Genomic DNA, 15,605 nt, shown 5'->3' with positions numbered 1-15,605 from the left:
TTCTCCTCCCATACACCTTGGAACTGTCATTCTCTAGGGCAGTGGTTCTCGAACCTTTCTGGCCCATGGCTCCCCTGATCCTTGTGGCCATTGGCCGCAGCTCCCCATTACAACACCTCACCTCAGTTACCCCCAAAATGGGGATGAAGGTGTTATAATTAATAATAATAATAATAATAATAATAATAATAATAATAATAATAAATAATTATACACTAGAAACAAACAAAAAAAACTGCTTGCACTCTGAAGCTGCAATCCTAAACACACTTACCTGAGAGTAAGCCCTGTTGAACAAAATAGGACTTACTTCTGATTAGACCTGGTTAGGATTGTGCCCTGAGTTTGTTAGCAGCACACCTGGAGGGTTTTGGAAAGGGAGGGGGAGAAGTGATGAATTTGCTGGGGGAGGGGAAGACTTTGTTTTGTGTGTTTCTCCTAATTGCAAACTGAGACCCAGAGACTGTTTGGCTGCAATCCTAACCTCACTTTCCTGGGAGTAAGTCCCATTGAACACAATAGGACTTACTTTTGAGTAGACCGAGCTAGGATTGTGGATTTTGTCTTACAATAGCAACTGTTACCCTGCACATGCCCGATCTCGTCTGATCTCGGAAGCTAAGCAGGGTCAGGCCTGGTTAGTACTTGGATGGGAGACCGCCAGGGAATACCAGGTGCTGTAGGCTTATACCATAGTCTTTCGAGACTGAAGATGGCCAACCAGCAGCCAACATGGGAAGTACCCCCCCCCCCCAAAGGAGGCAGGAGGAAAAAGGAGGATGGCTGAAAAGAATGGGTACTTTTTGGAGACAAAGCCATCAAGAGTGGCTTTTTTTTCTTTTTTGAAGGGGGAGGAAAAAGAGAAAGGTGAAGATCCTTGGTTAAGCTGACACAGACCCCAAGCCTAGGCAGGTCTACTCAGAAGTAAGTCTCATTTGAGTCAATGGGGCTTACTCCCAGGAAAGTGTGGAAAGGATTGCAGGCACACAGAGCAAGATTGCAACTCACCCCCAAAGTAGATGGGGGCATGCTTATACACATACACCCCAGCATGCAGATGCCACCCCTATTCCCCCCAGGCAAGACGGAGGAATGCAGGCTGAGGCATTTGGACACTAAGAGCAGGCTGGGCTCCCTCCTTCCCAAGCGGAGGAAAGCGCTGCGCTGCCTGCACTTACACTTCCCTCCCAGTTTGAAGCCAAGCCTGCCCTGCCCGGCCAGCCTTTTCTCCCACCTCCCCCCACCATGTTTCACATGCCCTCCCCACCTCACGCTGCCCCACCCACCTCATTCACAGCTGCAGAAAAGCAGCAAGTCAGCAGGCAGCAGGTGCAGCTGAGCAGAGCAGTGCAGCTACAGCCACCTCTCTCCCCAAGATGCCTCAAGACGCTCCTGGGGACTAGCCACGCCTCCCTAGGGAGCCAGGACGCACAGATTGAATACCTCAGCTCTAGGGGCAAGGCTCAAGACTCCAACAGAATTCACCATCCTTCCCAAATCATCACATATTGTGGTTATCAAGTGGTAAAGAAATGGCATTCTGCACAATTAATTTAAATGAAAGCAGATCAGGTGGTAAACTGTTCCAGTGCTATATCATACCAAGGAGTGATGGTAGCAGTGAGAGAAATCCTCTGATGAAATTCTTTTCCATGAAAATATCCATGAAAAGAAAAAAACAGAAGAGGAAAAAGCCTCCTTTATCACCTATTGGGGAAAGGTGGGATATAAATCTCTTAAATAAAATCCAACAAAACTTACTTGCACAACAGAAAATTAGACATCAGGAAGAAAGATGGTAGTTTAACCTTCTCCCTGCTCACTATATGTTCAAGGAAATTTTATTTTAAAGCCATGCTGTCTCCTGGTTGCATTCTGAAGGGCTGCGGTATAGGAACAGTTCTATCTCTTCATCTTGTGTTTGCATGAATTCGATGTAGATGCTCTCTGTTTTGTCACTTCTTCACATGCTCTGGGACAGATTTCAAGAACAATCTAGATTGCTATCTCACATTTTAAATTGTGATCCCTTATGTTTGACATAGCTCCACAGTGGAGCAGGTGCTTTGCCCCCATAAGTTTCTAGGTCCCAGTATCTCTTACATTAAAAGGAATTTGGCGAGCAGGGCTTGTAAAACTTTGAGAGGCCCCTGATAGTTGGAGAAGACATTACTGACTTCCATGGAGCAAAGTCCTCCTCCTTTCAAGTCCTCCTCATGCTCATCACCAGTTGTTCTTCAAGCCTGTCTTGAGGAACTTACAGTCTAAAATAGTGGGTCATGACCCAGTGGTGGGTCACACGCCTATGCAAGGTGGGTCATGTGCTGGGCCCTCCCCACCTCCCTTGCGTCTGAATGGCTCCAAATCAGAGCCATTCCAGAAGCATTGGGCAGCCCTGGAGGCTTATTCTGGGCTACCCTGGGTCAGTGACCCACTCTACAGACCTCCAAGGGCCTCCAAAAACTGGAGGTGCCTTTCTGATGCTTCTGCAGGCCATTCTAAGGCCAGCAAAGGCCAACAGAATGGGTTGCCAGCCCGGCACAACCCTAAAGAAGCCTTCCTGGCACCACCAGGAGCATCACAGAGAACAAGGTGGGTCACAGCGCAGTGAAGATTGGGAACCACTGGTTTAAAATGCACCCAGGCACAGGGGATACAACAGAGGAAAGAGTGAATGGGAAAATATTGGTTTGTTTTAATTACACACACTTAAGCTTCATTACAGAGGAGCATGAGAAGCATTACCAAAGGCTTACTGAGAAAGGTGAGTTTTAAGGAGACATTTTAAGAAAGGAAAAGAGTTTTCAGATGTTTCTCAGGTTCTAAGAGCATAAGAGGCTGCAGGGCTGATCTCACAATTGGGTCCAAATCCATGTTGGGTAGATGCCATTCAATTACTGGTTGGAAAGTAACTTGATAAAAGAAACTCTCCTACCAGGCTAACTGAATTCAATTCAGTGCCACTGTGTAGTTAGTCTTCATCTCTTTGCTCTGAACTATGAATGGGGAAACCACCACTTTAGGTTTAACCAATCACATGACTCGACCATCTGGCCTGGCAGGGAATCCCTTGGATTATATAATCTGCCTTTCCTAAAAGCTTCCATCAACAAATGACTTTCTTTTGTCTCCCGCATCTCCAAGTAAATAAAGTAAGCAAATTACAGAATGCGCATTTTTACCAGCCTAGCAGCTAGAGGGTTTTTCTTTTTCTCTCTTTCTTTTTTTCCTTTTTTTCTTTTTTAAAGGAAGTTAGGAGACCAATTTGATCAGCTTAAATAATAATCCTGATGTCCCAGTTTGGGGATAAGTGGCCATAAGCAGAACATCCAGGCATCCAGACAGTTTTGCTTCACTGTCATATCAAATGAGTCTCATCATAGGCTGCAAATCACCCCAGCCATGTTCTGATTCTGTGAGCCACTGACTGGACGCAAGGGCCTCACTGGATCAGTAAGGGTTTGTGTGGCCCCTGTGAGCTTCAGAAAGCCATCTGGAGGCTTTAAGGGACCAAAACCATGGATTTGCTTATGGACGGTTTTCTGTATCCTCGGGGTGGGGGGTGGGGTGTCTGAGAATGGATTCCTTGCAGATACTGAGGCCACATCCATATTTCTGTTTTTTGTTCTCAATTAATTATATAAGCATGTCTGTTGTACTAGATCTTTTTTTCTGTTGTTTAGGGAATGTGCAAGCTGTCAGATTACATAGAATTCTTCACCAAGCAGCACGGAAACAGACCTATTCCTTATGCCTTTTCTCTACCCTGTTTTTAGATCACTGTGTTCCGCATGGGTTCGGAGGGGCAACAAGACATCGAGATGTCTATCTTAACAGCTCTGCTTAAAGGTGCGTTATTTAGGGAAGACTTGGGCTACAATCCTGTCCACACTTTCCTAGGAGTAAGCCCCATTGACTATAATAGGACTTACTTCTGAGTAGACATGCATAAGATTGGGCTCTCCAAGAGCTGAAAAAAAAATGTATATCATTCCATTTGAGTTGTTTGGCTGATGACTACAGTGACAGATGAATAGACCAAACATAAAATGTTTAACCCATTTCTGCCCAGCCCACAAGTGTCACCTTTAATCCCTGTTGTGTATATGCAACGTTAGGCAGAAATGGCTTAATTGGGCTCAACTTTCAGTATAAAGAATTCCAATGTATAAAGTCTTGATCTAGAACTGGGTAGTCCCTCTGGGTTCTAATGCAGCAATTTTCAACCAATGTGCTGTAGCATATTAGTGTGCTGTGAATGATCTGCTGATGTGCCACAGAAGTTTGGGAGAGGGTCATTTATTAGTAGGGCCATTGGGGGAAGTGAGCCCCCCACCAACAGTGTGGTGTGCCTTTTCAATTGTCTAAAAACTGATGGGGTGCCTTGACCATTTTAATGCCGTATCAGTGTGCCATGATATGAAAAGGGTTAAAAATAATTGTTTTAAGAAGTTAGGCACTGTAGTTTAATGAGTGAGCAAATGAGTGACCAGTGGTGGTGATGCCACTATCTTCTAGTCCCTGTTGCAATTGTTTCTGAAAATTGTTGCTACACAATCAACTCTGAGCATGTAGTGGCCATTTCACAGGTTGCTGGCTGAGCTACACTTACCTGTTTCAGAAATGCACCATGTTTCCTAGATTTGTACCTTTCTACCTTTTGATGTTTGTATCGCACATACCAGTTGAGCTATAGCCAGCATGTATTCTTGCACCTTCTCCCCATGCTCAATTTGCACATGGGTTATATCTCCAGTTACATATGACTCTCCAGCGGCCCTTTTGGAACCAAGCAATTTACCTGGAGAAGGTACACAATTGTTTCATTATCACCAACAGAACTGCATTTCCTATCTGGTTTGATTGCTTTGTTGTTGGTTCTGGTTTTAATTGATAGAGCAGTGGTTCCCATACTAGTGGGTTGTGACCTGATTTTTGGTGGGTCATCAAAGGGTGACGGAAAGATCAGATGACTAATTGCTTCAAGCTCTGAGGCTTTTCAGAAATCAGATACTGTAGCTGCTAATTCCCCTGCAAAGAGCTCAAGTCCTGCAGTTTGCAAGATAACTGCTAATTGCCCTTCAAGGAGTTGAGCTCCTGAAGTTTGCAAGCATTTGTAAATATAGGGAGATAAATGTTTGAAGGCCTTTTCTCTGGTTATTATTTTTTATAAATAAATGAAATATTTCTTTATAGATCTCATTTTTAAAAAAAGTCTGGTAAACCTAGGTGGGTCCCAATAGAGTATTGTTTAAGAAAGTGGGTCCCAGTGCTAAAATGTTTGGGAACCACTGTGACAGAGAATTTTCACTTACCTGCACTTTGTATAAACACAAGGATGTTTGCATAGGTACCAATGCATCTGCACCGGATCAGCTGAGCTTAGCATTGGCCTGGAACCGGGTGGACATAGCACGCAGTCAGATCTTTGTCTTTGGACACCACTGGCCGGTAATGCATTTCTTAAAGCAATTATCTGGTAAACATTTTCAAAAACATTGGGTTATCCCCTAAGTTTCGTCAGCCTTGACTCGGTCCAATGGAATTCAGCAGGACTTCATCATGACTACTGCCTTCCTTGGTCATAACTAAAGGTAAAACACAACTCAGTGATTCAGTTTTTATAAAAGTATCTAGCCCGTTAGGACCACTTCCCCATTTAAAGCTGATCCAAGATTTCCCAGGGGATTGGAGAGGGGATGGAGTGAAAAAGGAAGTGCGCAGGAGAGGACAGTAGTGGGATAAAACATCAGAGATGCCACTTGAGCCCCTTCTTCCTTTTCCAGTTCAAGAAGTGGAAGGAGGTGAAGGAGCAGTGGAGAAAAGTGGACACCCTCTGGCAGTCTGTTGCCTTAGGCCAGGGGTCTCTAAACTTTTCGGCCAAAGGGCCACATCAAATATCTAGCGCAGTGTGGAGGGCCAGAAAAAAAATATAAAATTTAAATAAATACATTAGAGATGGAACTTAGATGAATGAGTAAATGAATGAATGGGCTCAAATGCCAAGGATTTCTCCAAGCACCAACAGAGCCCAAGAAATAAAGCACACACTTAAATGGACCCCCATTCCCCCACCCCACAAGCACAACTGTGGTTGTGTTTGGTCAACTGGCCAGAGGCTCTCAGTAGATCAGAGGCTGGCTGCGGGCTGGATAGAGACTGGCCACGGGTCGTATTTGTTCCCCGGGCCGGGGTTTGGAGACCCCTGCCTTAGGCAATTGCTTTAGTCAACCTCATCAATGGGCCGGCTTAACATATTCTGATAAGGCTGCCTTTGAATACTGTCCAAAAGCTTAAATGTATGCAATGTGCGCTTGCCCATATGTGTGTGTGAGTGATCTGGGTATATTATATTACTTCTGTGAAAACTGTGCTGGTTTCTAATTTACTTTCAGACCCAATTCACCATACTGATCTTAACCTTTAAAAGCTCTGAATGGTTTGAGCTCTGGTAAGCTAAGGAGGCTCTTCTCCCTCCCTCCTTCTCCATCCCAGTCTCCCAATACATTAATGTCTTTGAAGGAAACTCAATTCAAAGTCCCTTCTCTTCTGGAAGTTAAATTGGTGGAAGTTAGAAGTGGCTGTAAACCAATTGGACCAATTGCTCCCAATTGGAACCTGTGCCTAAGCAGGCCCCATGCTAGTGTAATCTACTCTAGTATACAATTTTATATTAAAATGTGCTTAGATCCTTTAACTCACCTGCACTTTTTAAGCACACATGTTGATTTCCTCCCATTTTACCACTGAGAATATAAAATGCTATAATAATTTTATTTGTATGAGATTCTCCAGACTTTGGCGGTGTACTTGGGGCCCTGCAAAAAATGTTTCCAATTGGGCCCTGCGGTTCCTAAGGCCAGCCCTGGACTGGGCATTCTAGCGGCACCCTCCCTTTGGAAATCTCTCTTGGGGGAAGCCTGCCACAGCTGAATTGTAGCTCTCAAGGAAGAGCTGGGAATCAGTCAGTACAGACTATTGTTGTCCAAGGGACATCCCAGTTTGTCTAGGAAATCTCTACAGCCCTTCCTGTTGAGGAGAGCCAATGGCCAAGTTGGGTGGGCAGAGTCAGTGCTAGTGCTTCCTTGTCGAGGGAGGTGTGCCTGTAATCCTGGTGGTTCGCCACATGGGACAACTGTATACAGACCTGTGAGCTAGGAACATAGAGAGCATTGAGCCATCTGGCTCAGTACCGGCTACACTGACTTGGAAGCAACTCTCCAAGGTTTCAGAAGAAGAAGGGTCTTTTTCTCAGCTATACCTACAGATGCCAGGGTTCAAAACGGTACACACAAAAATGGACACCTGTGAATGAACATGATTTTCATTTGCTGTGTGTACTCTTAACTACAGCCATTGGGAAGCCTTGCAGCCACAGATGGATCCGCTCCAGAGAAAGAGAAGAAATCTCCAGCACCTCAGGCCAAAGCAGCGAGGGGAAAGGGGAAAGGCAAAAAGGGGAAAGGGAAACAGAAAGAGGAGCCAGAAGAAGAGACAGATCCACGGAAAATTGAGCTACTAAACTGGGTGAGATGCAAAACAGTGTTTTCCATTGCCATGAAAACTGGCTGTGCCTTCATTAACCCCTTGACTTTGTTCTGCTTCTCCGGTGTCACCGTCAGTTCAGGTGTTACTTTTCTTTGGAGCCAATGTGGACCATTTAGGACCTAGGCCTGTTGTGAATGTTTTCTTCTCCACATTTGCCAACATAGGATGGCCTTTAAAACCCAAAGGCTGCTCTATCTGAATCATGTCCTTGGCACAGTAAAAACATGCTTTCTGATATATGTGCCTTTTTCCTACATATAATAATGTGTGAAGATTTTGGATGCTGTCTGAAGGTTGGCTCATAGTTGTGCCATCTCTCCTGCTCCCCACCTCCCAGGGTGCCACTGAGCAGCCCTTTTGCAAAGGCCCCATTAGCGAGCAATGGTACTTTTGCCTGGGAACCAGGCATCTGCTGTAATCTGTGCAATCGGGGCAACTCCCAACTTCTGAGGGTTGGCCCAATGTGTGACAGAATCATAGCATATGGATGAAGTAGTCCATGGAGAGTGGGACCATCTCCTCCGTCTTGGCAGAGCAAAGGTTCCAACAGTGTGTCATCTCGGTATTTGCCTTTTGCTTTGGCGTGTTCATTCCATGTGCTTAGCACCTTCTCCACCTCTTTGCAGGTCAATTCCCTGGAGCAGGCCATGTTGGATGCCCTGGTCTTGGATCGTGTTGACTTTGTGAAGCTCTTGATCGAAAATGGAGTCAGCATGCAGCGTTTTCTCACCATCCCTCGCCTGGAAGAGCTTTACAACACTGTGAGTGAGCCATGACCCTAAAACAGGCGGCTCTGCCCTACGCTACTGATCCCCATCCTTTTTTCATTTATATGGCAGGTCTCCTCCTGTGCCTTCTGCATGGCTAGCAGGAATGTAGCAGAAGGATGCTGTTTTCTCCATTGCTGGATGCACAGCTATAACAATTTTGATTTTCCTGCAAATACAAAGTGATAGGAGTCTGCCATGAAAAATGGTGGCATGAGGAGGGGCATTTAACCCTTTCCCTTTGTGCCAAAGGCCCAGCAAAGGCCATGCCCCCAAAGCTACTGTGCACCCCAGAAGGGAATCAACTAGAAGCCTCCGTTCTAGGACAAGGGAAGTTTGCATTCCTGGTGTGTGATTTCCATTGTAACTGCAGTATAGCAGGAAAAGGTAAATATCACTGCCAGTGCAGCATGGTCCTTCTCCTGATCAGCCCCGCCCAGGCTATATTTTCCACATGTCCGTTTCAATAAGACACTGATTTAAAACTTTCATACAAACGTGTTTCTTTGGCCAGTGGCGTCACAAGGGTTTGCGTCACCCAGTTCAGGAGGCCAACATATCACCCCCATGATGGACCTCCTCCCATGCAGTGGGTGGGGCAACCTTCTGGGCAGTGGGTGTGGTGATGCTCTGTCACCACCACTGAAAAGACCCTGACTTCAGTCATCACCTACTTCACCTCTAAGGCAGATCATAAGTACAATTCCCTACAGAGGTGAACAAAGAGGAAGAGAGGAATGAAGCAGAAATGTGGAGAGCTGTGGGCAGGACATGTTGGGCCAGCCCTGACTCCATATGAAGGCAAATGGTCCTTTCATTAAACTACTATCATATTAAAGTATCTATAATTTAATATACCTGCCTGGATTTTATCTGTTTCAGAGACTGGGTCCACCAAATACTCTGCATCTGCTTGTCAGGGATGTAAAAAAGGTAACTGTCTTCAGCAGAGACATGAATTGAGCTAAGTGTTTTTCACTATTTCCTTTCATTGTACCAGAATATAATGTAATGTAATATTTGTTCACTGGGTTTTGCATAGCCTCTGACATGTATGTGCATCCCACAGGATTCTTGAAGAATCCAAGCTTTCCTTGAATGATAAAATGAGCTTCAAGACCTTCTAGTTAATGATACTAAGAGCTCAGTCCTATGCATATCTTCTCAGAAGTAAGTCCCATTACAATCAATGGGACTTTCTTCCAAGTAAGTGTGGATAGGATTGCAGCTTCATATGGAAATACAAGTAAGTTCCAGAGGGATAGCCATGCAATTATGTAGCAGCAAATATATATATATATACAATGGAACCTGGGGGCTGGGGATAAGAATTGGCCCTCAGTTTGGCTGTACTTGTCATAAGAGGCGACTAAACAGCCACCGGGTAGATGGGACTGCTTAGCCTGGGAAGGCAGCTCATCTGAGAGAAGGAAAACTCTGATCCCAAACCTCCACTGCCTTGTGGCTACATCCAGTTGTAGAAAAGGCTTCAGGAGTCAACCTCGAGGCAAAATCCGGAGCCGGAGTCCCTGAGGCAGTTCATGGCTGAACACAGTCACGTTCTGGCAACTCCTGCAACGCCGCTGGAACCAACCGTATTGGCTTCTGCCTTTCCATTGGACCATTTCAGCGACGTGGAGAGGGGGGATTTGCTGCATGGGTAACAGCCTATCCTCCATACCTACTTTACCCAGGCTTCGCGCACTGGAGAGGACACTCTGTTCCAGAGCCACCATTCAGAGCGTGACACCATGGTCTTCCGAGACTGAAGGATGCCAACATTGGAACCTTCATATCCATAGGCTACAAATTCACAGATTTAGTCAACCACAGATTGAAAATGTATTTTTAAAAAATGCTGTTGCCTCATTCACTTCACACCCACCCATTTACACAAGTTTAAGCAATTTACGCATGTTTTAGACAATTTACGCAAGTTTAAACAATGTACATAATTTGCGCAAGAACATCTATACATGGAACATTTTCGAATCTATGCAGGGTTTTGGAACCAAACTCCCACAGTTTTATGCCAATAAAAGTCTACTGAACTGAATTGAACAAACTCCCACAGATATGGAGGTTCCACTGACGTAGTGACTTATGGTTATATAACAGATTTAAAAAAAAAGAACATGCACAGCAGTGAATTAGCAAGGGAAAAGGAAACAAGGCTGATGTGCAACAACTTAAAATTATGCAAGATAAGCACAGTGATAATTCACAGTTAGGAACTGCAATCTCATAGCAATGCTAAGTCAATACTCTTCATCATCGTCGTCGTCATAATCATCAGCTCTGTAATGCTATAAGAAGCCCAAGTCATTATTCAGATGCCCACTTGTGACAATACCATGCTTTGTTTTCGGTACTAATATATACCTGCCTGCTGAGGACTTCATTCCATGCATCTCATGAAATGGACTTTGTTTACTAAAGCTTGTGGGAAAATAAATCTGTTTGTCTTTAACATGCCCCAAGATCTTGTGTTGTTTTCCTTTGGAAATATGATTGCAAAACCACTAAAAGATTGGAAAGGTCAAGAAAAAAGAAGGCTTATGCCTCTCTCTATTTTCCCCCCCCTGCTTATATAACATATTTTACTCAGCAATCTTAATGTGAATTTAGTTAGCTCCAGTATTTGAATCTCCCTTATGCAGAATCAGACCATTGGTCCATCCAGCCTAGTGCTTGGATTTTTTTGTCATTTTTGAATCATCAGGGATCCCTCTCAAAACAAGGACAGCACCAAAATCTTGGGACAAATGAAATCCATCTCTCTCTCTCTCTCTCTCTCTCTCTCTCTCTCTCTCTCTCTCTCTCTCTCTCTCTCTCTGAGGTTGTGTAGCTCCTGGTGGACGACTGAATTGCAATTTTAGCATCTATCCTTAACTTCAAAGCGTTGGATGAGAAATATTGCTCTCAGCTAGAGCTAAACCACAAAGGATGTTGAGACACAAACACAGAGACAGAGGATAAAAAACTAGGTTTTAAACTCATTTGAGTTTATAACATAGTGCTACAGTTTGGAAAAGATGCAGAAAAGAACAATCAAAATGGTAATGTTGGAGTACCTTCCAACATAAGGAATAGCCAAGGTGTTTGAGCCTTTTTAGTTGAGAAAAAAATGCCACTATGTAGGAACATGATAGAGATGTATCAAAATGATGCACTGCATGGAGGGAGGGGGATAGAGAGAAGTAGTTCTTGCTCTCTCGTTCATGATACTAGAACTCATAATCATTTATGGATTGACAGTAGATTCAGGATGGACAAAATAAGTGCTCCTTCTCACTACACATAACTGACTTATGGCATTCACTGCCAAAGAATGTGCTGGCAGCCACTGAATTAATTGACATTTAGAAGGCTAGATAGATTCATGGCTGTTAGCTCTATCGACCACTGTGAGCCATAATAGACAAATGGAACGACCAGGTTCAGAGGCAGCTTTGAGTATCAGATGGAGAGGGAGGGGAGGGCAAACAGCAGGGAAGAGCAGATTGCCAGTCTAGAAGATGGTCCTTTGATCCAATGCAGCAGGGCTCTTTGTATGTTCTTATGGGGGGGGGGGGAGTTAATCACCAAATCAGAAGGGGCTGCCTGCATTTGTAGGTCTGCAGATCATTAGAAGTGTGTGTGTATCTTGAACTCACTTCTCATGTTTCACTGCTGTCATTTTTCACTGTCATTAACATACTGTTGTGTGTTTTCCTCCATCTCTCCATTTTTCTTTTTCTTTCCATCACATTCCCATGGCTCGGTCTCATTCAGCGGACATCTAGAGGATTTGGATGGGTTAACCTGGAGGTGAATGTCTTCCTTAGAATGTAGCGCTTCCATCATCGTTTGTTCTTGTTTCTTGTTTTTTGTAGACTAGACCTCATTGCTAGAGATGACCTCCAGATTAAACAATAAAGCATTGTGCTCGGGTCAAAGCTCCAGGATGTGTGCCAGATTTTAATATAACTATCCGGTCTTCTGCAATCTGACAGTGGAGGTTATACAACCTGCTTGCTTCCCAAATCTGGACTGTGGATTAATCAAAGCTTGTTTGGAACTGAGATTATCATGAACTGTAGTTAACATGAGTTTGCTGAACAGCATCAGATGGCCAGATTTATGGGTACAATGGAGATCTGGCATCCTTTAGATCAGTGATTCTCAAACTGTGGGTCTGGGACCCACCAGTGGGTTATGACCCAGTTTTTGGTGGTTTGCAAAACTGATAGGGCGGATTAGGCTATGTGCATCAAGGGTTAAACATGCTGCTACTTGGGGAGAGAGCACTGCTGCCCAATCATCATTATAGCCACACCCCTGGTCATTTATAAATCGGGCAGCAGCCTTTAAGGGCAATGGTATTCAACCTTTCTCATGCCACAATCCCAGTAAGTAAGTAAACTATGATACTGGGGACCCACCCCCCCTCCTGGGACCCTATCCACCCACTCTGTCCCATTTCTGCTCACTATCCACCCCATAATATCCTCCCAGCATTGTTCACTCTAACCAAATAGAGTTATATTTATATAACTCCCACCCATTAGAGCAGTTACTGTGAAGTGAAAGCTATTTTAGCACAATTGCTAGGAACCTGAGTGGGACTGGGACACAATTTCCTAGTACCTGAAGGGGTATTCCAGATCCCTCCTCTATTTTCCTGGTGGTGCTCTAGTCCAGTGGGCTTCAACCTTTTTCATTACCATAAGTTGCCATGACCCCACAACTGAGGCTTCACAACTCCATTGGGGTCACAACCCCAAGACTGAAGAACTGCTCTAGGGCCCTCTAAAAAGTTTGAGAACCACTGCTTTGCTGAGAAAGGAGTTGGGATGGGGGGAGGAGGAGAAGATATCTTGAATCAGACCTCTAAGCCTGATGAGGCTATTCAATTAATGTATGTCTCATGATGACACACTAGAAGTTCTTTCTAGCATCCCTTGGAACACCATTTCAGAATGATTGTCGTATTTGACTTCTGGTGCTGCTCTCAAGGGAGTGCCACAATGCTCCAGCTTAGGTTATTGCATGTGGGAACAGAACTGCATGCCAGGGCCGCCACTGAGCCTAGGCCTAGGCCCCTGGCCCCTGGTGAGGGAGAGGCGGAGAGTCTTAGCATTTTGGCAGGAGACAGTGTTGATCCTCAAGACATGGTACATGCACACTGTTGTGGGGAAAGCATATATATTTAGTTCCTTTGCATGGCTCTTCAATGGTTTTGGGTGTTTTTACAGGGAAATCTGCCACCAGATTACCACATCAGCCTCATCGACATTGGCCTTGTGCTAGAATATCTCATGGGAGGAGCGTATCGCTGCAACTATACAAGGAAGAGCTTCCGGACCCTTTACAACAATTTGTTTGGACCAAAGCGGGTAAGAAACAGTCATGCTTCTTCATAGGTCCTGATTTTCAGACCAGGTCCAGAATTAAACCTTTTTGTTCCTCCTGGGTTCCTCCTGGGTTTTGTTCCATCATGGGCTTGATGCCCATGTCCTCCTCCAATCTCAAGCCCCACCCATTTTTTTATGACACAAGTTTGAATGTCTTGAAGTACAGTTCACCCTTTTTATCCATGGGGAATGTGTTTCAGGACACACACACACACACACACACACACACACACCCATGGATACATGAATCTGAGGCCACTTCCAGTTTGATAAGCAAACTGGAAGCAGCTTTCCCCTAGTGTCCATGGCATCCTCAGTGAGTCAAATCCACAGATACCACATCCACAGATACCAGGAGTACATTGTACAAATGATATTGAACATTTTGATTAGGAGCTAATAATGACTCTGCAGTTAAAAAAAATGAAATGTGACAAGAAGTTCTGGTTGGATATGGGCTAGAGTTGGCTGGCCTGAAGCTAAACTCTTGAAGGTCAAGCATTAGGCTAGCCACAGAGTGTTGACTAGATGAACCTTTGAACCAGTCTTTAGAAAAAGGTAGTGTATCCATATAGTTTTCCACAACAATGACTTCAAAAAATGAATGTTACTGTCAGATTTGGTTGAGGTCTTACCAGAATAACATTCATATCCTGCCTTTCTTCCATCCTGGAATCTGCATAGGTTCCTTGGCAGTCTCCCATCCAAGCACTGACCAACCTCAAGTCTGCTTAACTTCAATAAGGTTACTGTATCAAATGCCTTTAGATCAGTCCCTAGGAAGGAAGTTTTGTTGTACTTACTTGAACTTAAGCAACCAACAGAGAACCTCTTTTTAAGTGTTTGGATGGTAGGGAATATCTCCTTTGGAGCTAGTGAAGCTATGAATTAATGTTTAGAAAACATACTATCACAGGGATTGGGGCTAGTGCAGAATTTTGCCTAATAAATAAATATTGAAAAATGAAGTTATCTGCAATTTATCAACTTGGTTAGTATTGATGGATTTAACACAATTTCTTCACAAACTAAATTGTCCTCTTCTTTCTTGAAACATGCAGCCGAAAGCTCTTAAGCTTCTTGGGATGGAGGTAAGTTGCTTTTGTCATATAAGTACCAACCCCCCCCCCACACACACACAAGCACATATGCATATACACAAACACATGCACACACATGTTGTTAGCTGTCAAGATTATGTTGCTTACAGGGAGATGGCAGGGATGGTGTGACTGGGGATGCCACCCAATGTCACCCACCACTGCCATGTCATGATAAAAAAGGCCCCACACTGTGCTCCATCACATGGTTTTCAGAAACCAGGAAATGCAGGACTTCTGGTCTTATTTAAAGAGACCATGCAAATGAAGGAGGTCTTTCACTCACACAGGCCTTTTCAATAAAATCAATAGTCCCTCACTATTGAACGCAATTAACACAGTCCATTGGACGTTCTCCTGTGATGCAAGCCAATTGAAATTGTCAGGAGCTGTTCTGGAGCACAACTCTTATTTATTTCGGTGAAGTTTACGCAACTGAATTTCTCAATGGAATGTGCCCAGTAAGCTTTGCTTTGTATGTATATAACTTATTTTAGCTGTGATCTCCCTATCTTCCACTCTGCCACCGTCAATGGCACCTGACATCATGTGTCTGAAATGGGATGGTTCATCACAGCAGGGCTGCCTTTGGTTCTAGCTCAGGGGTGTCAAACTCATTTCATATGGAGGGCGACATAGTATTCATGATGCCTGCTTGAGGGCTGGAAGTGATGTCATTAGGCACGAAGTGATGTCATTAAACAGGTCATAACCAAACATAAACACTTTTTTCTCACTTAGAAACTCATTAGCTGCAAATAACAAAAGAGAAAATATACAAATCTTGATCATAT

At 44.2% G+C, this 15,605-nt stretch overlaps 1 protein-coding gene and 1 pseudogene across 1 annotated transcript in view; both read left to right on the top strand.

Annotated features, from left to right (window-relative positions):
• TRPM1 (transient receptor potential cation channel subfamily M member 1) overlaps window positions 1-15,605 on the top strand; it is a 53,885-nt gene that overhangs the window by 11,981 nt on the left and 26,299 nt on the right. Inside the window, exons 9-15 of the mRNA XM_066635507.1 lie at window positions 3,777-3,849; window positions 5,351-5,451; window positions 7,354-7,527; window positions 8,175-8,309; window positions 9,198-9,248; window positions 13,553-13,693; window positions 14,773-14,802. Coding sequence (XP_066491604.1) covers window positions 3,777-3,849; window positions 5,351-5,451; window positions 7,354-7,527; window positions 8,175-8,309; window positions 9,198-9,248; window positions 13,553-13,693; window positions 14,773-14,802 — 705 coding nt within the window. The remainder of the gene's footprint in view (window positions 1-3,776; window positions 3,850-5,350; window positions 5,452-7,353; window positions 7,528-8,174; window positions 8,310-9,197; window positions 9,249-13,552; window positions 13,694-14,772; window positions 14,803-15,605) is intronic.
• LOC136659754 (5S ribosomal RNA) lies at window positions 567-686 on the top strand (annotated as a pseudogene).

The sequence above is a fragment of the Tiliqua scincoides genome, chromosome 8, assembly GCF_035046505.1.
Source record: "Tiliqua scincoides isolate rTilSci1 chromosome 8, rTilSci1.hap2, whole genome shotgun sequence".
NCBI lineage: Eukaryota > Metazoa > Chordata > Lepidosauria > Squamata > Scincidae > Tiliqua > Tiliqua scincoides.
The sequence above is the reverse complement of the archived record's forward strand: the minus strand, read 5'-3'. Positions and strand labels throughout refer to the sequence as shown.